At 42.8% G+C, this 25831-nt stretch overlaps 1 protein-coding gene and 1 pseudogene across 3 annotated transcripts in view; one reads left to right on the top strand and one right to left on the bottom strand.

Moving 5' to 3' along the window:
• Positions 1–25831, top strand: part of CNST (consortin, connexin sorting protein) — a 117383-nt gene that overhangs the window by 64112 nt on the left and 27440 nt on the right. For all 3 annotated transcript variants that reach the window (XM_024248621.3, XM_054549907.2, XM_024248622.2), the window contains 4 exons: positions 6043–6248; positions 16525–16555; positions 18636–18722; positions 19181–19295. In XM_024248621.3, coding sequence (XP_024104389.2) covers positions 6043–6248; positions 16525–16555; positions 18636–18722; positions 19181–19295 — 439 coding nt within the window. The remainder of the gene's footprint in view (positions 1–6042; positions 6249–16524; positions 16556–18635; positions 18723–19180; positions 19296–25831) is intronic.
• LOC103891701 (suppressyn-like) lies at positions 21254–21764 on the bottom strand (annotated as a pseudogene).

The raw sequence follows: 25831 nt of genomic DNA, 5'->3' as shown, positions 1-25831 counted from the left end.
ACCATTATCAGAGATAGATTCTAAGCTAAGTGGAGCAGTTATATGTTAGAACTGACACAGAATTCAGGCGGTGTGATCAATTGAATAAAATTTCTCAATCAAGGTAATTTACCCAGTCTTTGGCCCATGGTTATTACAAAAAAAAATTTTTTTTTTTTTTCTTTGAGACGGAGCCTCGCTCTGTCACCCAGGCTGGAGCGCAGTGGCGTGATCTCGGCTCACTGCAACCTCCGCCTCCCAGGTTCACACCATTCTCCTGCCTCAGCCTCCCGAGTAGCTGGGACTACAGGCGCCCACCACCAGGCCCGGCTAATTTTTTATATTTTTAGTAGAGTCAGGGTTTCACCGTGTTAGCCAAGATGGTCTCGATCTCCTGACCTCGTGATCCGCCTGCCTCGGCCTCCCAAACTGCTAGGATTACAGGCATGAGCCACTGTGCCCGGCCACAGATAATTTTTAAAAAGAAATAATACCTCTTCACAGCTACTCAGGAGGCTGAGGCAGGAGGATCATTTGAGTCCATGAGTTCAAATCCAGCCTGGGTAACATAATGAAACCCCATCTCTGGGCTGGGCGCGGTGGCTCACGCCTGTAATCCCAGCACTTTGGGAGGCCGAGGCAGGTGAATCACCTGAGGTCGGGAGTTCAAGACCAGCCTGACCAACATGGAGAAACCCTGTCTCTACTAAAAATACAAAATTAGCCTGGCATGGTAGTGCATACCTGTAATCCCAGCTACACAGGAGGCTGAGGCAGGAGAATAGCTTGAACCCGGGAGGTGGAGGTTGCAGTGAGCCAAGATAGTGCAATTGCGCTCCAGCCTGGGCAAAAAGAGCAGAAACTCCGTCTCAAAAAAAAAAAAAAAAGAAACCACATCTCTGAAAACCTTAGTAGTTAACATGTAAACTGTCATCTCCATTTTAGAGCTTAATGAAGTTGACAGGTCTTAAATTAGGTCTTATGCATGTGCCTGTTACTGTCTTTAAATACTTATAAATAGCATCACCAAGTTATTTAATGGGTAGTTTTTAACTATAGGTCACTTGGCTTTCACGGATGACAACGATAAATAGAACTTTTTGTTCTTGTCTAGCTGTATGGATTCATATGTGGCAACAGAAAGCTTCATTTTATTGAGTGAGATTTTGTAGGGAATTACATGGGGCGGTATGTTTTTATTTGGTTTTTCTCCTTAACTATAAATATATCTTGAAAACTTTTTGTGTATTAGAAGGAATTTTAGGTCAGACATGGTGGCTGGCGCCTGTACTCCCAGCATTTTGGGAGGCCAAGATGGGAGAACCAGTTGAGGCCAGAAGTTGAAGACAAGCCTGGGCAACATAGCAAGACACCACCCCCACTGCCCCCCCAGAAAATTTAAAAATCATCCGGGCTTGATGGTGTGTGCCTGTGGTTCCAGCTACTCGGGACACTGAGGTGGGAGGGTCACTTGAGCCTGGGAGGTTGAGGCTTCAGTGAGTCATGATTGGGCCACTGCACTCCAGCCTGAGCAACAGAATGAGACTTATTTTTTTCTTTTTTCTTTTTTGAGATGGAGTCTCACTCTGTCGCCAGGCTGGAGTGCAGTGGCCCAATCTTGGCTCCCTGCAACCTTTGCCTCCTGGGTTCAAGCGGTTCTCCTGCCTCAGCCTCCTGAGTAGCTGGGACTACATGCATACGCCACCACGCCCGGCTAATTTTTGTATTTTTAGTAGAGATGGGGTTTTACAATGTTGGCCAGGATGGTCTCAATTTCTTGACCTCATGATCTGCCCACCTCAGCCTTGCAAAGTGCTGGGATTACAGGGGTGAGCCACTGCGCCCGGCCAAGACTTATTTTTTTCAAGCAAAACTTTGTAAGACTCAGGTGACATCAAACGTAATAACAAAAATTTTTTGAAATTCACACGGAAAAATACTAAAATTTCCGTGTTACATCATGAATGCTTTATTAATATTATTTTTAAATCTTAATATATTATAAAGACACACAATTCACAATTGTCAACTCACAGCACATCAGTCTAAGTACTCCTGATTATGCTAATGTTTATTTTCTTTATTATTGCTCTTACTAAAAATAAGCTCTTAGAATATTATCCCATACTAAAAAGAAATGAACTGTCAAGCATTAAAAGACATAGAGGAAGATTTAATGCATGTTACTAAGTGAAAGAAGGCAATCTGAAAAGGCTACATATTGTATGATAAAATGTGAAAAAATATATACAAGCTCAATGATGTTCAAACCTACAGTATTGGTGAATAATAACCTAAGCAATTTAATACTCCAACTGAGTTCTTATAACTCCTATTATTCACTATGACATGAGTAATATAAACTTTATTAGCTTTAACCACCCTTTCCTCTGAATGTTTGTCCTCAAATAAGATTGGACTTGTCTCAGAACTGCTTTACCAATCTTGTGACCTTTTTCATTTAAGTGACAATAAAGCTGTTTTTCAGGCTGAGACTTAGGGGCACTCCTGCTTTTTGCATGCACTGTCTCATTTAATCCTCACAATAATATTATAAGGTAGATGCAATAGCCCCCATGTAACAGAGGAAAAAATAGAGGATCAAAGAGATTAACTTGCCAAAAGTACAGCTAATAAGTAGGTGAAGCATGCTGGGAACTTAGAGCTGCCTTAATATCCATGTCATTCTTCCAACTCTTTGGCAACAGTTTTCTAATATGAGTTGTTTGCCCCATTAATGTTGTGAAACTAAGAACACCGTATTTTAAGTGGCTTAAAAGTCCAAGTAACCAGAACATGGCTAATGTTACTTTCCTATTTTATATGTGCCTAAAGTAAAGTACATCCTTGGTCATTTCATAACATGTATAACAATTGCTATGATTATTTGAGCCACGATAGAATTCCATTCTAAAAGCTTGGCAGAGCTAGAAACAACCACCTGCTCTTTGGTAGGGAGTATTGCAGCACGCTTCCTGCAAGGACATTCAGTTTTCTTGCCCGTAAAGCAAACACACCACTATTTGTATAGTCACCAGTCTAGGCAAGGGAGGAACAATGGTTTTAAAAATATACCAAGAAAGGAACTAGAAGTTACTTGTATTAGGTGGGTAACCTTACCTTCCATTATCGTAAATAGTTGCTCAAGCTTCTTCACAGTAATGGTCTGCATTTCTTATGTAGCAAAATCTCTGGAGATTTTGCATGTTTTTGATGGTCAGAACTAGAGAACTTCTCTATCCAATCTGTTCATTTCAGATAAGGAAACTATACAGGTCAGCGAGTAAAATGTCTAATCCAAGGTCTCTTGGAAAAATCATAGCAGAACTGAAGTCTCTTGCTCCTTTTCCAGTGCTCTCTGATTTTCTATTACTCTGTCCCCACAAGGAATGTTATCTCGAGGTGAGATGGTTTTGTATAGTAATGGTTATCTCTGAAGCTCACGTTGTTTAAGGCCTGACAGATAATCCTTTTGTAGTATGAGTCTTGTAAGTTTTCCTAATGTCTTCAATGATTTAGTGTGACCCCTCTGAGCCTAGATCATATTTTCCTTCCCCTCCCTACACTCGATGATTAAAGTACGATATTCTTTCTAATTGCCCATTAGCCCCTTGCTGCTCTTGGAATCCTTAGACTTCTGTGGGCTTTTGGAACTTCTGCTGTTAGGTTTCATGAATAATAGTCCCCCTTCTGTTGAGTTTCTCTGGTTACATCATTTTATTTACCAATGTATTGCTTTTTAATATCAGTAACATTGAATATTAAAGTAAGTGATAAAATGGATCAAGCCGGAAACTTGACCATTACAAATCGATGCTAACTAAATAACCAAGATAACCACGATGCAGGTTGCCAATTATCCAGGACGCTTTTTTGATCTCCTTTGGAAAGGGAGTCATCAATTCTGTCCTTTTTCCTTAACTTCGAAAGCCCATCCTTCTTTGGCAATAGTCTTCAAGGGTTTTATTTAGCTCCCTTTTACTAAAAATGAGCATCACAAAATCTCATCTGTTTTTTACAAAGAAGCCTGGAGTAATACCCTGATAACTATAGGGGAATAATGTCATCAACAGAAGAATAGAATTTGGGAAGCTGACCTTATCACAGTCTATGAGATTAAATGTCTTGGGCATAGTAGTGTAGCTGGAGAAAAGGGGAAAAAAAACACTAATTCTCTTAGTTTCTTTGTAGTTCTCCATGGAAAACTCCTTTACCCACATTGGCACCCTTTTGGTTTTGCTACTATGGTGGTTAGAAAATTAGAAAGCAGAAGAATCACCTCTGTTTTTAGAAATACCCTAAAAAATGGCAGGCCATCACTGGGCCTTGTACTTCTAATGGCCAAAATGTATAGCAACATAAAGTGTCTAGAAGAGAATTCTCTAAAATACAAGTAATCACTGTAGGTGATTTTTTAAAGAAGCACAGCACGTGGAATTGTAGTGTTGAAGACACCATGCTGGGTATCACTGGAATAACCCCTGTGCTGCCAGAGTTGATTTGAAATAGAAGATGACATCTTATACCAGTTGCTGTACTGCAGCCTAGCATCATACGAGGCCATATACCAGGTTCAGAGGAAAGTAACTTGACTTCAAGCTCATGTTATAGGGAAAGATGTGGATTTTATTAGAGTAGAACATAAATAGGTTTAAACAGGAGGAAAATATTCTAGACGTTCGGATCTGTAATTGCTCAGAAAGGCAGGAAGTATTTTACTTTGGGGGATGAAGAATGGACTAGTCTGGCCAGGGCAGTGGGTTTCACATTCAAATCCAAAGATATGAACTAGAGGCCAGTAGAAGGCAAGGCTCTGGGCACACTCTACAGGGAGGACGGCTTCATTGTGGTGCATGCACACGATGGGCTCTGGGAACACTTTACAGGGAGAATGGCTTCAGTCGTGCATACACACGATGGGCTCTGGGAACACTCTACAGGGAGGACAGCTTCATCGTGGTGCATACACACGATGGGCTCTGGGAACACTCTACAGGGAGGACGGCTTCATCGTGGTGCATACACACGATGGGCTCTGGGAACACTCTACAGGGAGGACGGCTTCATCGTGCATACACACGATGGGCTCTGGGAACACTCTACAGGGAGGACGGCTTCATCGTGGTGCATACACACGATGGGCTCTGGGCACACTCTACAGGGAGGATGGCTTCAGTCATGGTGCATACACACGATGGGCTCTGGGCACACTACAGGGAGGACGGCTTCAGTCATGGTGCATACACATGATGGGCTCTGGGCACACTCTACAGGGAGGACGGCTTCAGTCATGCATACACATGATGGGCTCTGGGCACACTCTACAGGGAGGATGGCTTCAGTCGTGCATACACACGATGGGCTCTGGGCACTACAAGGAGGATGGCTTCAGTCATGGTGCATACACACGATAGGCTCTGGGCACACTCTACAGGGAGGACGGCTTCAGTCATGGTGCATACACATGATGGGCTCTGGGCACACTCTACAGAGAGGACGGCTTCAGTCATGCATACACACGATGGGCTCTGGGCACTACAGGGAGGACGGCTTCAGTTGTGCATACACACGATATTACTGAAGAAGATCTTTTCCGAGGCAAGCTAGCTAAAGGTATGCAAATAGGCAGATAGTCTATTAAATTTGAACATGAATATTAAAACTGACACTGAGATTTCAGTGAAGGGTGAAGTTATAATTTATAACAGTGTTGGATTTGGTGTATTTCAGTAGCTGTTAGTTAAGCATTTATTTATTAGTGATTTTTGAGAAGTTTGTGTTACTTCTTTTTATTAGGAAAAACATTTAACTAGCCATTAGCTCTGGCATCTGAATTCCTGCTACTCTGCTAGCATCTAGAAGTATTTCTGATGTTATCAGACAGAGTTTAATCAGAAAGACTCAACTTCTTTAGTGGTTTCATATGATAAACACATTTACCTTCCTGTTCAGGTCTGTTTTAGTTTGGGCAAGCCAGGGCATCAAACTATATGTAATCGTTTTAACGTGTTACACCATCATGGGAATTGATCCTAACATAGGCATTTTCTTTACTTCTTAAAGGACTTTTTTCAGGAGATATTGCACCTTTAATGCAAGAAAAAGTACTAAGTGCAGTCACATATGCCGTTGGTGATGAAGAAGCTGCTGAAGTAAATGCTAATGAGCAGCCAGAGGCGCCGAAGCTTGTTCTGCAGTCTCTGTTTTCACTTATACGAGGTGAAGTTGAGCAGTTGGATTCAAGAGCACTTCCCCTTTGCCTTCATCAGGTACTCTGGTAAACCCTTCACTTTCAGCCTCACAAAAATTCTCCTAGCAGTGTTTGGAATGATCTAAAATGCTGCCTTGGCTGGGCGCGGTGGCTCATGCCTGTAATCCCAGCATTTTGGGAGGCTGAGGTGGGTGGATGGCTTGAGCTCAGAAGTTCAAGACCAGCCTGGGCAACATGGCGAAACCCCATCTCTACAAAGTATACAAAAATTAGCCGGGCATGGTGGTTCTTCACACCTGTAGTCCCAGCTACTTGGGAGGCCGAGGTGGGACGATCACTCAAGCCTGGGAGGCAAAGGTTGCATTGAGCTGACATTGCACCACTGCACTCCAGCCTGGGAGACAGAGTGAGAGAACCTGTCTCTAAATAAATAAATAAATATAAAAATAAAAAATAAAATGCAATCTCTGTAATTGATTGTGTCCCACTCATCACTGGTGAGCCTGGGGGAGGGTGACCCTCGTGGGATGTTTGGCATATTACTAATTGATGGCCACACCTTGGCCTTGGATAATCCATAGTTTAAACAATGGCTCACTTTTTAAATCAGTGATTAAGCTGTGTAAGAGTTTGATAAGCATCTACCAGGAGCCAAAGACCCTGCTGGACAATGGGTAAACAAAGATTACTTAGCAGAATATGCCCATAAGAGAGCCCCTGCGGAACAGGAGCAACAGTTATATCGATAAGTAATTGTGGAATTTTGTGTTCAGTGTTAGAGTAAACATATGTTAAAGATTCAGCAGCACAAAATGAGTGATTAATTCTGCCCTGTGGACACTTGGGAACAGAAGGCGACTCTTGAGCTGGGTTTTCCAGGCTTATTAGGCGCTCAGTGGATTAACAGAATGAGCTGGTCCAGGAAGAGATCAGCCTGTGAAAGCCATGGCTGGGATATTATTGGAGATGAAGATGTTAAAAGAGGAGGTGAGATTGAATAGCTGGTGACATTGAGGCTTTATTTTTAGGGACTGGTAATTTTTAATTATAACAGTGCCTGAATCACATTTGAATTTTAGAAAAAGAACTCTTTTGAGGATTAGGAGGGTGTATATGTTAGAGGATGGAGAGGCTGGAAACTGGGTAGCCTTTAGGCCGGTGATGAGGAAACTTTTTTTTTTTACATAAGAGCTAATTCAGAAGAAATTAAGATATTTGAGCTGCATTTTATTTTTTATTGTATTTATTTATGTATTTATTTAGAGACAGAGTCTCACTCTGTTGCCCAGGCTGGAGTGTAGCGGCATGATCTCAGCTCACTGTAATCTCTGCCTCCCAGATTCAAGCCATTCTCCTGCCTCAGCCTCCTGAGTAGCTGGGATTACAGGCGCCCACCACCACGCCTGGCTAATTTTTGTATTTTAATAGAGATGGGGTTTCACCATGTTGGCCAGGCTGGTTTCAAACTCCTGACCTCAAGTGATCCACCCACCTCGGCCTTCCAAAGGGCTAGGATTAACAGGCGCAAGCCGCAGCACCCAGCCTGCATTTTATTTTTACATAAAATGAAAATAACTGGTACATGGGAATGGAGAAAGTGATTTACTTTTGTAATGAGAAGTGAATAATTTTTAATTTTTAACCCATTTAGAAAAAAAAAAGTGCAGCTGGCTGCAAGTGCCCAGTTTTACATAAACATTTTCTTTGAGGCTGAAGCAAATTTGACTAATTGTCAATGTGAAAATAAAATAGAAAAACTGTTCTTGGAGTTATTTCTAAACAGAATTTGTCTCTAATCCTAATGTAACAAAAACGGATATGATGTTACATTAGGATCAGAGACAAGAGTATTCTCAGGGCAAACAGAAAATGGGATAAAAAGTAAAGTAGGCTGGGTACGGCGGCTCATACCTATAATCCCAGCACTTTGGGAGGCTGAGGTGGGTGGATCATGTGAGGTCAGGAGTTCAAGACCAGCCTGGCCAACACAGTGAAACCTCATCTCTTCTAAAAATATACACACACAAAAAAATTAACCAGGCATGGTGGCACGCGCCCGTAGTCCCAGCTACTCGAGAGGCTGAGGCAGGAGAATTGCCTGAACCCAGGAGGCGGAGGTAGCAGTGAGCGGAGATCGCACCACTGCACTCCAGCCTGGGTGACAGAGTGAGACTCTGTCTCAAAAAAAAAGGGAAAATAGGGCCAGGCGTGGTAGCTCATACCTGTAATGCAGCACTCTGGGAGGTCGAGGCAGGCAGATTGCTTGAGCCCAGGAGTTCAAGACTAGCCTAGGCAACATCGTGAAACCTTGTCTCTACAAAAAAAAAAAACGTAGCCAGGCATGGTGGCGTGCACCTGTAATCCCAGCTATTCAGGAGGCTAAGGTGGGAGGATTGCATGAGCCCAGGAGTTTGAGGCTGCAATGAGCCTGATTCCATCACTGCACTCCAGCCTGGGTAACAGAGGAAGACCCTGTCTAAAAACAAACAAACAAAAAGTTCAATAGGTTTTGTCCCAGTTCAGGAAAATGGATACTTTTCCAAATTTGTACTACCTCCTTTATGAACTTGAAGAATGCCTTTGAGGAAATGTATACTCCTGGCCTCTAAGCTGTCACGAGCTCACCATTGTTGAGTAGCACCAACACCAAGGCAGCTTTCTAATCACTCAGCTTTCACTGCATTTGAACAGTGGATTGCACGGCAATCTTTTCTCTCCTGGGAAAGAAGGTTAGAGAATACGGTGGTGGTTTAAAAGTATGGGCTTTGGCCCTACCACAAGCTAAGTGGCTTTTGGTTTTTCCTGTTGTAAAGTAATAGAGGATTAAATGGGATAATGCATGTAAAAGCACTTAACATATGTTTGACATACAGTAAAAGCCAAAGAAATATTAAACATTTAAACTCTATTCCTACTGTGACTAATTCAGAGATTGCTCATTGGAAATCAAGGCTGGGGATCAGCAAAGAAATACTGATGCCATTAGAAAGCTGAGACGTCAGGGTGACAAGATTCGGTTGATGGCTGCCTCCTCAGCCCAAGAAGACAGAATATCCTGTCACCTCCCAAGGGAGACACAAATCAGGGAGGGATGGAGGTACATTGTATTCATTTTAGTAATTCCCAGCACATCACATGGTATATTTCACCTAGATTTGCCAGTTGTTGACATTTTTATCAAATTTTTGCTCTGTTTTTTAACTGGGGCTATAGGCACGTGCCACTGCGCCCAGCTAATTTTTGTATTTTTAGTAGAGATGGGGTTTCACCATGTTGCCCAGGCTGGTCTTTAACTCCTGATCTCGGGTGATCCACCCGCCTCGACCTCCCAAAATGCTGGGATTACAGGCGTGAGCCACCGCGCCTGGCCTTTTTGCTCTTGCCCTCTCTCGTGCACACACACGTGTTTTTTCCATTGAAACACTTGAAAGTAATTTGCATTATGACACTTCACCCCTAAATATTTGTATATAAATCTCCCAAGAAGAAGGATACTCTTCTACATAACAACATACAAGGCCATTATCAACCCCAAGAAATGAGTCACTGATGCAATAAAATTATTTAATATACAATCCATATTCAAATTTCCCCCAAGTAGTTCCACAAATGTTCTGTGTAATTGTTTTCCCCCAGTGCAGGATTCAGTGCGGGATGACATATTGCATTCAACTGTCAGTATTCTTTAGTCTCCTGTAATCCAGAATGCTCCCTGCTTTTCTATCTGTATCAGTTTTTCTTTCTCCGCCCCTTTCTTTCTTTCACACTGACATTTATGAACAGTCTAAGAATTCATGTAGAATGTCCCATAATCAGGATTTGTCTAATTATTTCTCTCTTTTTTTTTTGAGATGGAGTCTCACTCTGTCCCCCCCAGGCTGGAGTGCAGTGGCATGATCTTGATCTTGGCTTACTGTAACCTCCACCTCCCAGGCTCAAGCAATTCTCCTGTCTCAGCCTCCTGAGTAGCTGGGACTATAGGCCCATGCCACCACGCCCAGCTAATTTTTGTATTTTTAGTAGAGACAAGGTTTCACCATGTTGGGCAGGAGGGTCTCGATCTCTTGACCTCATGATCCTCCCGCCTCGGCCTCCCAAAGTGCTGGGATTACAGGTGTGAGCCACTGCGCCTGGCCTAATTATTTCTTTAAGATTTGATTCAGGTTAAACATTCTGGGCAAGAATTTACTTAGGTAACATTCCATACCCAATTCTCTCTTGAACTGATTCTAATCTGGTTTTTGTTCCCACCACTCCCCCAAAATTGCACTGTAAAAGTCACCAGTGATTTCCATGTTGTTAAATCCAGTGGTCAGACCTCAGTTTTCATCTTACTGGAGCTATTGGAAACATCAAGTTGATCACATACTCTGTTTTGAAGCGTTTTGTTTATTTGCCTTTTGGGAACTCTTTTCTTGGCTTTTACCTCTTACTGGCCATGCCTTCTCCGGCTCATTTTCTGAGTTCCCATATTTTCCTTTTTTTTTTTCCCACTCTGTCACCAGGCTGGAGTACAGTGACATCATCACGGCTCACTGCAGCCTCCACCCCACGGGTTCAAGTAGTCTTCCTGCCTCAGCTTCCCAAGTGGCTGGGACTGCAGGCGCATGCCACCATGCCCAGCTAATTTTTTTGTTTTTTTGTAGAGACGGGGTTTCACCATGTTGCCTGGGCTGGTCTCGAATTCCTGGCCTCAGGTGATCCTCTCACCTTGGTCTCCCAAAGTGCTGGGATTTCAGGCATGAGCCACTGCACCCAGACCTAATTTTTAAACACTGGGATGCGTCAGAGTTCAGTTCTTGAATCTCTTCTCATTCTGAATTCACTTCCTGGTGTGTTTTCATCCAATCCTGTAGGTTTGTCCTTTTTTTTTTTTTTTTTTTTTGAGACGGAGTCTCACTGTGTTGCCCAGGCTGGAGTGCAGTGGCACAATCTTGGCTCACTACAACCTCCGCCTCCCAAGTTCAAGTGATTCTCCTGTCTCAGCCCCACAAGTAGCTGGGATTACAGGCACGTGCCACCAGGCCTGGCTGATTTTTATGTTTTTAGCAGAGATGGGGTTTCATCATGTTGGCCAGGCTGGTCTCAAACTCCTGACCTCAGGTGATCCGCCCGCCTCAGCCTCCCAAAGTGCTGGGATTACAGGTGTGAGCCACTGTGCCTGGCCTGTCCTATTTCTTTTCTGAACTCCAGACTTAACTATCCAGCAACTCAAGATGTCTCATGGGCATTTCAAACTTAAGATGTACAAAATCAAACTTTGATTTTCTCCCGTATCTACTGCTTTCCTAGTCTTACCTCTCTTGTTAAATGCCAACTTCATCCCTCTAGTTGCTGAGACCAAATGCCTTGAAGTCAGACTTTATTTACTTTTCCCTGCATCTGAATCCAATCCAACAGCAAGTCCTGCAGATCTACTTCAAAATATACCCAGAACTTCTTACCTCTTTCACTGCTACCATTTCAGTACAGGACACCATCAAATCTCTCCCAGATTCTTGCAGTAAATTTCTCACTATAGAGACTTTTCTGCCTTCACTCTCCCTTCCACTTAGTGCTTTCTCTCTACATGACAGTCACTGTGAGGCAGATAAAACATAAGTCAGACCTTGTCACTCCGCTGTGCAGAGCCCTCCGATGGCTTCCCTTCCCATTTAGAGTAAAAGCCAAAATCCTTCCCGTGGCCTACAAGGCCCTGATGATCTGGTCCTGTTAGCTTCCTAGATCTTCCTTACTAAAATTCGCCTTAACTCACTCCTTTCCAGGTTCACTGGCCTTCTGACAGCTCCTCAGATATACCAAGGATGTTCCTACTTCAGGTCCTCTGGCATCTCCTATCTACTCCTTCTCAGGAAGCCACTAGATGATGTGCTCCAGCAAAACAAGGGAGTAAACCAAGAAACAGGAAGGTGTGAGATGCAGGAAACTGGGAATCCTACTCAGGAAAGAGGTGAAGGGAATCTAAGCAAAGGGAGATTTTAAGATGACAGCTGTATGCCAGGAAGGAGAGGGTAACCAGTCCTGTTTAAAGTGGATCACAAGAGTCTGGGGAGAGGCTTTTCTATCATTTTCCTGTTTGTAGAAGTATTTGACTCCTTAAAGCATAGACATGTAAAATTTGGATGAAAATAAGAACTAAAAGAAGACATAATTCAGGCATAAGGCAATGAAAGCATCTAGGCTAAAGTGGTGACAGTGGAAATGGAAAGGGATGGATTTGAGATCTTTGGAAAGAAGAATAACTAGGACTTGGTGTAGATTGTTGTATTAGTCAGGGTTCTCTTAGAGGGACAGAACTCACAGGATATTTATATATATCCTATATATATTTATATATATAAAGGGGAGTTTATTAAGTATTAACTCGCACAATCACAAAGTCCCACAATAGGCTGTCTGCAAGCTGAGGAGCAAGGAGAGCCGGGCTAAGTCCCAAAACTGAAGAATTTGGAGTCCGATGGTCGAGGGCAGGAAGCATCCAGCACGGGAGAAAGATGTAGGCTGGGAGGCTAGGCCCATCTGTCTTTTTCACATTTTTCTGCCTGCTTTATATTCCCTGGCAGCTGATTAGATTGTGCCCACCAGATAAGGGGGTTCTGCCTTCCCAGCCCACTGACTCGAATGGTAATCTCTTTTGGCAACACCCTCACAGACACACCCAGGATCAATACTTTGTATCCTTCAATCCAATCACGTTGACACTCAGTATTAACCATCACAATTGTAAAAAGAGAATAAAGGAGAAATCAGAGATGACTGTAGGATATCCAGTTTGGGGGTAATAGTAGTACCATTAACAGATATAAGGTATTTGAGTGTGAGAACTAATTTTAGGAAAATTGTGATTTAAAAAGTGATATATAATATATGGAATAATATGTGCTAAAGGCCAATGGGAATATGACAACATATACTTGTATTTTGAGCTTGTGGAACTCTTAAAAATTCTGTTTTAAAGTTCTTGTTCTTAAGTATGAGTGGTCTTTTTTACACTGACTTAGTTAATATGACTACAGATTAGCTTTAAATGTTTAACTGAAGTCATATGCTTGGGAGGTTTTCATATAGAAAATCCGGCCCTCCCTTGGGCCTCTTTTGTAAGGACACTAATCCCATTCATGAGGGCGGAGCTCCCGTGACCTAATCACCTCCCAGAGACCCCGTTCTTCACACTATCCCCTGGGAACTCGGTTTCAACATATGAATTTGTGAGGGGGGCGCAAACATTGAGGCCATGGCCCTTCACAGTGTCTTTTTTTAGAGGGTTCCTGATTGGTAAAAGAAGGATAACCAAGATCACCTTACACCTGTTACCTTCCCAGCAGTTTTCAACTTTTTCACGATTCCACTCTGCATCTTGCAATTCATTCCAAATCAGACTCAAAAACCATTTTAAACACTTACTGCAGTGTGCTGGGCATTATGCTGGATACATGTTCTCTCTTTTTTTTTTTTAAATTTGTATTTATTTATTTATTTTAATTTGCTTCCTGTACCTGGGCAGCAAACACAATCTCTCTTTCAGTCCTTATGGCAGCCTTGTTTTATACAGCTGCAGGTATTACTGTCCCTGTTTTAAGATAAGAAAGTTGAGATGCGAAATGACATGTCCAGGGCCACACAGCTGATAAGTGGCAGGGCTTGAACTAAAACACAGGCCATTCACCTCCAACCCCATGTTCTTTCTGCTCTACTGGGCTAGCTTTCAGATTTAGAAATATGCTTCAAAAAAAGTCACATCTTCTCTTCCTGCTAGACTTGCAAGGGGGAGATTTTTAAAGGAGAAATACTTTGTATATTTATTTCTCAAGATGACTTTTTACCTGGAAATGTCTTTTACTTTTGAGGCACTGGGTTTCATAACCTTCTCTGCATAGTTACTTTATGGTATTAGAACTGCTACAGAAGCCTGCAAGCTAATTTCTGCAGTGCCAGGAAATCTGGTTACCTAATAGTTATGGACCCCATCAAAACTCCTCAAATAAGAGCTATTTATAAATAACTATGTGCCAATTGTGCACAAATGCAAAAAGGCAAGAAAAATGGCTTTGAAGAGCTAGACATTTTATTTTAATGGGCAACCTGAAACTATCTCATACCATATATAGAAAGGAAACTGTGCAATACCATGGATGTTTTCACTGGAAGTTTATACTTGAAATTTTTTTTTTTTTTTTTGTACTTTGTACTTTGAAATGTTTTGTTTTTTGAGACAGAGTTTCACACTGTCACCCAGGCTGGAATGCAGTGGCGCAATTTCGGCTCACTGCAACCTCTACCTCCCAGGTTCGAGTGATTCTTCTGCCTCAAGCTCCCAAGTAGCTGGGAATACAGGTGCACGCCACCACACCCAGCTAATTTTTGTGTTTTTAGTAGAGACAGTATTCACCATGTTGGCCAAGCTGGTGTTGAACTCCTGACCTCAAATGATCTGCCTGCTTCGGCCTCTCAAAGTGCTGGGATTATAGGCATGAGCTGCTGTGCCTGGCTCTGCAGTTGAAATGTCATCATTGATTTCAATTAAGTGTAACCCACTAGTATCCTGGAACCTGACATACGAGAACCGTGTTTACTGACATCCATCACGTTGGTAGCTTGACATCAGCCGTGGCAGGAGTATTGACACCACTGAAATGAGCAAACACTGCAAGTTGGGGCTCTCCCCAACACTCTGGAGACGACTGTTAAATATTAGCACACTGCTGGTTACACCATTATATGAAATTCTCGTTTTGTAAGCTAAAGAAATGATTGAAGATTGGCAGTTTGACTTGGTTCATACTACTTTTAAAACATATTATTAGAACAATAAGCTGGTAAAAGATAACCAGATTCTTAAAAATCAGTTTGTCCCTTGCAAAATCTTTAATATAACATCAATATGGGATCTAACTTTATATTAACTGAAAACTAATCATTTATAGAGATGATTGAGTCAGTCGTCTACATGGCTCATGGAAAAAATGTCACATTTGTAGGATTTAAACTAGGCACGTATTTTCCTTTAAAAGTATGCTGTTTCCCCTGGGGGATTTGGGAAAATCCATTCCTTTTTATTGCTAGCTTATAGGTTTGACAAGTACTTTATTACTCTTTACATTGTCAATTTACCTGGAAAATGAAGATAGTGATGTATAAAGGTTATACCTTTTTTTACTAGAGACAATCTATAGAAACTGTTTTTTGGTTTTGTTTTGTTTGGTTTTTTTTTGAGACGGAGTTTTGCTCTTGCTGCTCAGGCTGGAGTGCAATGGCACGATCTCAGCTCACTGCAACCTCTGCCTCCCAGGTTCAAGTGATTCTTCTGCCTCAGCCTCCAGAGTAACTGGGATTACAGGCATGAGCCACCATGCCCGGCTAATTTTTGTATTTTTAGTAGAGATGGGGTTTCACCGTGTTGGTTAGGCTGGTCTTGAACCCTTGACCTCAGATGATCCACCCACCTCAGCCTCCCAAAGTGCTGGGATTACAGGCATGAGCCACTGTGCCCGGCTGGAAACTGTTTTAAAAATACAGAGTTTATGCAATATTTCAGTGAATATTTTTAGTTTTAGTGATCTGTTCATAAATGTCATATCTAAATAAAGATCTAAAAATATCCCTAAGTTTTTAGAATCAAAGAACCTTTAAATGTAAAGATGTCTTAGAATGAATCTGATAACTGACAAGCCTGAACTGAGACCAGCTCCTGAGTCTTGGAACTCTTTATCTAGTGTTCTTTACCATGTGTAGCACTTTGTACATATTCTAAACAACATTAATCAACAACAGCCTGGCCTTTTCTTAAATATCAGACCAGACCAAAAAGTCAGTGTCCTGTGAGGTCCTCAGCTGGTGGTTTGTGAAACAGGAATGAAATCAATGGGATGTTGAGGTCTCACGTGACTTGACTTATTTCTGCTTTTTCTTTTTATTTATTTATTTATTAAGTTTGCTTCACAGCATTTGAAAGGAATATTTCTACTTTTAATTTACAATAAACAATCATTTTTTCATTTGTGTTATATTTTTGTAAGTCTCTAACATTTTTCTCATTCTTTAGAGTCCTAAACTCTAATGAATCAGGGAAATCTACTTTGACTTGAAGTAGAGTAGGAGGAATTATGTGTAAACACCAAAGAACATCTCTGCTTTGCTTGAGATGAGTAACTTCAGAATTGCATCCTGTGCCTACAGTCAGATTTCTTCTGAACTGTTGAATGTAGTTTAAAAAAAGAGTTTTCTTAATTTGATATCAAAAACATTTGGAATTTCAAGATCTTAATTTGTTTCAAATTTGTCTTCTCATCCAAGTGTTAATTTAATTTTCTCTGTTTTTTCTTTGTTTTTAACAGATAGCAGAATCCTATTTCCAGGAGGAGGACTGTATCCTTTTCTTAAAATCAGGAAGAAATTTTTAGAACTCTTAGAGAACCATTCATTTTTTTTTTAATTGAAGTATATTTTACGTGTAATAGAATGTACAGATCATATGGTTTCAGTGGTTTTGACAGTTGTATGTACCCGTGTAACCACCTCAGAAAGCAAAGTGTAGGAAATTTCTGTCTCTCCACAAAATTTCCTAGAACCATCCAAAGTTTACCTTCATAAATAGGCCTTAATTTTACTAAAATATGTATTTGTATTTATTTTTTGAAGGAAAATTTGTATTATTTTAATGATTTTTATGTACAGAACACTCAACAGTGTACATTTAGCCCAGTTTAGTGGTCTGTTCTTTAGCCTTTGCCTTTTTGAGCTTGGCGACGCGCGCCACAGACTTGGGACCCAGGACATTGCTGCCCCCGTGATGGTGGATCTCATCGTATCTGTCGTTGTAATTGGTCCTGATAGCTTCCACCAGCTTAGCCAGAGCACCTTTGTCTTCCGAGTTCACCTGTGTGAAGGCGACAGTGGTGCAGGTCTTCCTGTGGACTGGACGGCCCAGTCTTGCCTTCCCCTTGATAATGCAATAAGGGACCCACATTTTACGACACAGGGCAGGCAAGAAGACAACCAGCTGAAAGAAGGCATTAGCTGAAGACCGTATTTTGACCAAAAGCAGTAAATCTCAAAGCTAGCTTGGTAGCAAGCGAGAGAGAGAGAAATTCTGAGTGATCATAAAGACAAAAAGCTAAACAGTGAGTTTTTCTCTTCCTTTTTTCTGGGTCAGCATTTAGAGCATTGCCCAGAGGAAGGTAGGCAGTTGGACAGTGTATCCTGACCTCACAAGATGCAGATCTGTGTGATACAAATGAGAAGGCGAAAGCTCACAGGATCATTTACAAAGAAGTAGAATCACGTGATAATAATGGAAATCACTGTGGCAAGTTAATTGAGTGTTTACAAAAGACCCATATAAGTTTTTGCCCTGTCATTGTTTAGGCATGTGATCCTCTGGTCTTGTGGGAGAAAAGCATTCAGTGGGAAATAATAAGGATCAAGGTGACTTGAAACAGAAACACTTGACCAGAGAGTCACATAGTTCCTTGACAGAAAGTAAGGAGAGAAATAAAAAAGGGAAACGTGGATTCCAGGATTCCATGTGGTCCTGTTTCCTTAAATTACTTTTAGTTGACTCTGCAAGCAGACATTCCTTGAGCATTAAAACCTTCTTTTAGTTTCTGTCTGCTGATAGTGTGCAATCTAAGTAGCTATTGCATAATATGCCACATTAAAATTTACCTACTTCAAAACCAAGAAACATTACTAGGCTGGGCGCAGTGGCTCACACCTGTAATCCCAGCACTTTAGGAGGCTGAGGCAGGTGGATCGCTTGAGGTCAGGAGTTCAAAACCAGCCTGGCCAACATGGTGAAACCCCATCTTGACTAAAAATACAAAGATTAGCCAGGCATGATGGTGCACGCCTGTAATCCCAGCTACTCTGGAGGCTGAGGCAGGAGAATCACTTGAATCCAGGAGGGGGAGGTTGCAATAAGTGGAGATTGCACCACTGCACTCCAGCCTGGGTGACAGAGGGAGACTGTGTCTCAAAAAAAAAAAAAAGCTGGACGCAGTGACTCATGCCTCTAATCCCAGCACTTTGGGAGGCCCAGGCAGGCAGATCATGAGGTCAGGAGTTTGAGACCAGCCTGGCTAACATGGTGAAACCCCGTCTCTACTAAAAATACAAAAAAATTAGCCAGGCGCAGTGGTGGGCGCCTGTAGTCTCAGCTACCCGGGAGGCTGAGGCAGGAGAATCGCTTGAACCTGGGAGGTGGAGGTTGTAGTGAGCTGAGATTGCCCCACTGCCCTCCAGCCTGGATGACAGAGCAAGACTCTATCTCAAGGAAAAAAAAAAAAAGAGAAACATTACTTTAGATATGTTTAAATTTAAAAATATTTAGAGTCCTCTCATGTTTTAGTAAGCTGCAAATTTCTCAACAGCTATAGGACATTGTTCTTCAAATATGGGAATAATGTAAATAGTGTGGATTTCTATTTTCCTTAAATGTTCTATTCAGATGAGAAAGCAATGAAATTCATTCAGCTAGAACGATTGTATCATGAGCAATTGCTCGCAAATCTTTCTGCCATTCAAGAACAGTGGGGTAAGTACAGACCAACATGGAATATGGAATTAGCAGTAATCCAACAAGTCACCATCTACAAAATTAACGTATTTGACCTGGTTTTATAAATCAGAAAATAGATGTTTCCATAGACAAGTTAATGTTGCAAAGAAAGTAGCATTTTTACCACAAGTCTATTCTATTGTGAGAAGACTTTTTTCTTTGTATTTTGCTCTTCATATCAATGCCAAGAAAAGAATACTTGCAACTATTTGCATTTTTCCTGATCACATTTCATGCCCTACTGGCTAATTTAGTCTCTAGGATGATATTTACTTATATTGAAAAGTAATAAGTTAGCTATTTCTAACTGTTGGCTTGTTTGAGAAGATAATTTTGCATGCAAATCTTTATGAGTGGTGCTAGTTAACTGTTTTGTTTTTTTGCTCCTAAATATGTTTGTAAGAGCCAGTGACTAACAAATACTTTTAATTTAGAAACAAAATGGAAAACTGTGCAACCACATACAGTTACGCCGCTAAGGAATTCAGAAAAGGGATTTAATGGTGAAGATTTTGAACGGCTTACTAAAATTTGTGCAACACATCAAGAGTAAGTATATCAGAATTTCGTTAGAATGAGTTGGAGTAGAATATTGAAGAAGCATTATAGCATTGAGTATCCATTTCTTTGTTTAATGTTTTCAACTGGAGAAATTAAGATGGATATAATATAATTATTGCAAGGCTCTAGTACTGGTTCGAACCCCGGGAGCGCGCCAACAGACAGCACAAGGCAGTGTGGAGCATCACACTGTTTTAATGAGCGCCTGGGTGCAGACGGGCTGAGGCCTAAAATGGCGTCAGCCCCACGTGAGGACGAGGCAGGGGTTTTGTAGTCTCCTGTAAACAGGAAGCGTCCCTGTCAGATGTCACCGCTACGTGGTGCCCGGATGGCCTCTCTCGATCCTCGGGGGAACGTGTCTTCCGGCCAGAGTACGTGTCTTCCGGCCAGCCCTCTTCCTGCTTCTGCTTCTCGCTGACGCACGCTGCTGGTGCAAGTGCCCCTCGAGACTGGGCCTGAGAAGGGAGGAGTTATTCATCCCCCCAAGCTTTCAGGCCCCGGGGAGAATCTTTCATTCCTGTCCATTTGGTTATAGAAAATGGGAAAAGGGGCGACTTTCTCAATAACTACTTCAGGCGTGACATAGGGGGTGGCGTGGGCACCTCAGAAAAAAAAAGAAAAAACTTAATTTTGGGTGTATTCTTGAGAGACGGATTGGTATCTGTCGTGTCGTTGTAGCAGGAGTATCATCTGGATTGTCTGACGGTTAACTGTAGTTTCAACAAGAGTTTTAATGGCTTTTATTATCAGTGGGATAACACAGGGGAGAAACAGGAGGACCCCAATGATGAAGATTACTGTCCTTACCAGTGTTCTAAATCCTTCTAAGTTAAAGAACCACCCTCCTAGAAGGTTGGTTGGGTCCCATCCCTTCCAGGTTTGGACTGGTACATGGGCTACTTTTCTGATATTTGAAGCGATTTCTAGAACCTCTTTTCCGTTATCGTCTATGTTAAAACAGCAATTGGAGATGTTAAACTTACCACAGACCGCACCCTCTTCTGCTAATAGTCTATTGCCAGCCTGTTTTGATAAATTGCTGCGCGCATTTGGTTTTGTTGTCACGCGAGCATTTCCAGGGCTGAGGCGGTTTGGTTAGTGATTATCTCTAGAACAGCCTGTAGTCTAATTATTCTATTTAGCATATATGCGGGAGTGCGATAACCCCGTGAACCATCCTCAGCCCAGGTGGCAGGACCGTAATATTCGATGATGCGTTGCGGAGGCCGCTCGTCCTCTCGCCGTCTTTGGCTTCCTCCTGCCTTTAAGGACCGTTTTTCTCTGGTTATCATACGCAGGGACTCCGAGGGTGTTGCCCGCCTGCTTTGGAAGTAAAATGAATCCAGGTTTAATTGTGCCTAGGAAGCAAGTACCTTGCCAGTGATAAGGTAGCCGTGAGTAAGCCTGGGTTCCCCATATCCAGAGGAATCCATCAGGGCAGTCCATTGTCGGCTGGTGTTCCTAGGATTGTCACATAGTGCACTTAGGCAGGGGTAGGCGGCAGAAGGGTTAGTGGTGTTTGTATAGTTCCAGGCCTTTTTTGACAAGGCACAATTGAAGTAGCTTAAGTTAGAAGGAGACCAGGCTCCAGGGGGTAACCTTGGCCACGACTCGGCTGTGGAGGCGTTGACTGTTAGGGTTTGGTGACAGGGGCTTTCACCTACGGCGCCATGGGTTTTATCAGTCCACTTGCGGGATATGCACGCCGTCCCTCTTACTGGGTTGGTAAGCGTCCAGGTCGGTGGGCATTCCTGAGAATTCAAAGTGAGGCTGGGGTTTTAAAATGCTAGTAATTAAGGGGGAATGTCTATCCCATACCACGGCCACTGTTCAGTCCTATGGGCTCCCCCACGTACCCAGCAATTGGACACATTCATGGTAAGCCAGATGCCCTTTCCTACATCTACAAACAGATTTTTTTCTGGCTTGAGAACGGATACGTCTGTTTATAGTTTTTGTATAAAGGGATGGAAATACCACGGGTGATTTTCAGGGATAGTTGTTGGTTTTGAGGCTTTTGCTTTGGCTGTAATCCGTTCTCTCTTTATGTCCTTGAGCACTTGAGCGTTACTCCCCATTGTCCAATTTTGGTGAAGCAAAGCCACTGCTTCCCTTTTGGACATGTAGCCCTGTTACGACTGCCAGATACTCCTAGATTTTTTACTTTATAGTAACTCTCTCCTGATTCAACACATTCCTCGACTAAGGTTCCACAACAGGATCTTTCTATGTGACTATGGTGAGTGAAGGACTGTTGACATGAGTATGGTGAGTGAAGGATTGTTGCATCTTTCCTCCGTGGTGGAAAGACTGATAACACTCACAGCAGCTCTGAAGGGCTGCTGTGGACAGCAGGGCGGCTACTGACCGTATAAGGGTCGTGGTGAGGGATATTCCTGTATTAAGACTTTTGGTTGGAAGTGAGGCACAGCATCCAGTTGGGTAGATACAGGCCATCTCTGGAAGCAGGTGTTTAGTCTTCCTCGTGTTTTGGTTTTAAGAAAACGAAAATTTTTTGGTTAATTGCAGCTTGGTAGGAGAAATTGGCCTGGACAACCACTTATCTGTTAATGTTTTGGAGGAAGAAATAGCCTTTGGGGTGAGCTTGACCCTGGTACGATGGACCCAGTTGGGGAGTCCGTGGACTCTCATGCTGTTGGCATGCTGAGTATCACAGTGTAGGGGCCTGTCCACTTCGGTTGTAGCTTTTTGTGAGGGTCAGGTTGGCCAATAAACACGTCTGTGCCTGCAAGACAGTTATGTTGAGAGGACAAGGAGGTGTCGGCAGGGAGAGGCATGGCCTCGTTTGCTGCTTCACAAATGAAAGACCATGTCTGGATTAAGGAGGAGAAGTAATTCCCGAGTGGCTCAGGGTCTGGTAAGGGTGGAGGCCCTAAGACAAAAGTTCATCCATACATGATTCCAAAGGGACTATAAAAAGAGGGCATTTTTGGTGTTGGACGGAGTCTCATGAGGGTGAAAGGGAGATTTCTCGTCCACGACTGGCGGGTTTCTAGAGCCAGCTTGGTGAGTTGAGCTTTAAGGACAGAGCTGACTTTTTCAAGTTTGCCTGAAGATTGAGGCCTGTAAGGTGTATAGAGAACCCATTTTATTCCTAAGGATGTGGAGACAACTTGGGTAATTTGGCTGATAAAGGTGGGCCTGTTATTGGATTGGATGGATGTTGGGAGTGTGAAATGGGGAATTATATACATGATGAGAGTTTGTATGACGACATTTGCACCTTCTGAAGTTGTTGGGAATGCTTCTACCCACCCAGAGAAAGTACAGACCAAGACTAGAAGGTAGTGGAGCCGTTTATCAGGTGAGTGAAGTCTACCTGCCCATCTTGCCCAGGTACCTGGCCCTGGGCTTGGTGGTTAGAAAAAGGCGGTGGCCAGAGGGAGCCCTGGGGTGACACTGAGTGGCAGATACAGCAGGACTGGGTGATCTCTTGAACACGGCTGGAAAGATGAGGACAAGTGAGAACAGGGCGGAGAAGTTGCAAGAGAGGTTTGTAGCCGACATGGAAAGAGTTGTGGAGGCTTTGGAGGATAGGCATTGTTTGAGCATGAGGAAGAACGAGAAGCGCCCTTCCTTGATGTACCACGGTCCTTGCTTTTGGAGGTTCTGGGCCTGGAAGTCCTTTTCTTCTGAGGAGTAAAGAGGAAAGAACAAGGACAGGGACAGAAACTGGCCTTGCATGGTTGTAGGGCTACTTGTTTGGCCACCTGATCTGCTAGCGCATTTCCAGCCCATATAGGATTGTCTGGGGTTTGGTGGCCCCTGCAATGAATGACGGCAGCTTTCTGCGGGAGCCGGGCAGCCTGAAGGAGCTTGCTGATGAGAGAGCCGTTTATGACAGGAGTGTTGTTTGCAGTTAGGAAACCCCGTTCTTTCCAGATGGACGAGTGTGAGTGCACTATGTGGAACACATAACGAGAATCTGAATATATGTTCATTTGTTGTCCAGCTGCTAGAGTGAGAGCTCGAGTGAGGGTGATGAGTTCAGCCTTTTGAGAGGTGGTTCCTAGGGGGAGCAGATTGGCTTCAATAGTGTGGGCGGGTGACACTATAGCATAGCCAGCATGTTGGCATCCTTGATGTAGGAAGGAGCTGCCATCTACAAACCAAGGAAATGAGGCATCTGGAAGGGGTTGATCTGTTAGTTTTGGAAAAGGTATAAGAAAGGTTTGAACGGTGTCCACACAGAAGTGTGCAGGGTCTTGGGAGGTAGTGGCTTCAGGTAAGAGCATGGCCAGGTTTAAATGGGAGCTGGTTAGCACGGTGATTTGGGGAGTTTCTATGAATAGAGCATACAGTTGAAGGAGCCATGGGGCAGACATGAGACTTAGTACACTGCAGTGAGCTAGCATGTCTTTGATGTTATGGGTTGAATAAAACTGTTAGGTTGGCATGAAGGGATAGTTTTAGGCTTTCAAGGGTGAGGACGGCAGCTGCCACCAGTGCTTGGAGACAAGCAAGCCATTCGATAACTGTGGTTTCGAGCTGTTTAGGGAGGTAGGCAACAATCGGAGGGCGGGTCCCTTAGACTGGGTTAGAACATGTAGTGCAACTCCACACCATTCGTCAGGATGGAGGGAGAAAGATTTGGTGAGGTCTGGGAGAGTGAGGACGGGGGCTGAGGTGAGAGCCTTCTGGAGTAGACAGAAAGGTTGGGTAATCGGCTGTGCAGGGTTTAAAGGCTTATGGAGAGGGCTTTTAGTAGCTTAGTATAACAGTTTGGCAAGTAGAGCGAAGGAAGGAACCCAGAGCCTAAAATATCCTGCTAGTCCTAGAAAAGAGAGAATTTCTTGCTTAGTTTGCAGAGGTGGGAGGGACTGGAGGAGGGGTATGCGGTTGGTTGTGAGCCCTCGGGTTTGCAGGGTAAGAGCTAGGCCTAGGTAGGTGACTGAGGGGGTGCTTATTTGTGCTTTCTTAGGGGAGACCCGATACCCCCACTCTGCCAGGAAATTTAAAAGAGAGATAGTATGGGCATTGCAGTCTTTTTGAGAGGGGCTACACAGGAGCAGATCATCAACATATTGAAGGAGAGTGGGCAGTTTTAGGAATAAGGTACAGAGGTTGTGAGCAAGGGCCCGGGTTTTGGCACCAGGTGCAAGGCTCTAGTATTTGTTCAAATCCCGAGAGTGCACCAACCAACAGCACAAGGCAGTGTGGAGCAACACACTGTTTTAATGAGCACCTGGGTATAGACGGGCTGAGGCCTAAAATGGTGTCAGCCCTACATGAGGATGGGGCTGGGGTTTTATGGTCTCTTGCAAACAGGAAGTGTCCCTGTCTGATGTAACTGCTCTGTGGTACCCGGATGGCCAATCTCTCCATCCTCAGGGGTACATGTCTTCCGGCCAGCCCTCTTCCTGCCTCTGTTATCTCACTGATGTGCACTTGTCGCACAAGTGGCCTTGCGCCTTGGGACTGGGCCTGAGGAGGGAGGAATTATTCATCCCCCTAGGCTTTCAGGCCCCGGAGAGAATCTTTCATTTATTACGTTCCTTTCTCAGTTTTTATTGAGTTTCTTACACTGAACTCAGTAAAAGGTCAACTTTACATAGGTTCAAAAGATTCTTCTGATTAGATATTTAAAAATATAACTTCTGATTTTGATCTTTTTTTGGTTAAGAGATGAGCAGTTCAGATGGACAGAATTGTGTATTAGGGCTTTTGATTCTACTCGCTAATGTTTATGTGTTGTAGTAAAAACATAACATTTTTAGGAGTAGTCTGATGCTGGAAAGCAAATAGAATACAGTATCTAACCAAAATCTTGCAGAAGAAAAGCTGCATTTACCAGGTAATTTTCAGTTGCTTGAATTGTATCAAGGAGTAGGATTTTTTAAACTAAATAATAATAATAAGGCACTTACTTTTTAAAAAAAAATTCCTTATTCGGAGATCCAGATTTCTGAGGACAAAGGAACACAATAGTGTTTAAACTAGTGCAAATTTCTGGAATTTAGAATATGAATTCTCAATACAAAGGCTAAAAGACTTTCCATTCTGTGGATAACTTTTTCTCCTTTTCTGTCAGAATCATGGAGAGAGTAAACTAAAGCTGTGTTTGTTAATAGCGAGACAATGCAAGGTAATTGTTGCGTAGCTCATGCAGCAGATAAAGAACTCACTCACAAATATTTATTGAACATGACATGAGCATGGTGCCTTTATGCTTCAAAATTTGGATAATTCCCCCCATATCATTACTTTTAAATTTTTTAATATTTAGAAATATTTTCAAGTTACACATAAAGTGTACAAGCTTGATTAATTTTTGCATAAACATATATGTCTATGGACTACCACTCTGAGCAAGGTACAAGATATGGAACATTCCAGCCCTTCAGAAGGCTCCCTCATGCACCTGCCAACTTCGTACCCACCCACAACAGTAACCACTATCTGGACTCTATAACAATATATTTGCCTGTCTTGTCATTTTATATAAATGAGATCATGCAGAATATAGATTTTTATGTCTCGATTCTTGCACCCAGCAGTATGTC

Source organism: Pongo abelii, chromosome 1 (genome assembly GCF_028885655.2).
Source record: "Pongo abelii isolate AG06213 chromosome 1, NHGRI_mPonAbe1-v2.0_pri, whole genome shotgun sequence".
Lineage (NCBI taxonomy): Eukaryota > Metazoa > Chordata > Mammalia > Primates > Hominidae > Pongo > Pongo abelii.
Note: the sequence above shows the minus strand (reverse complement) of the source record. Positions and strands in the feature narration are given on the sequence as shown.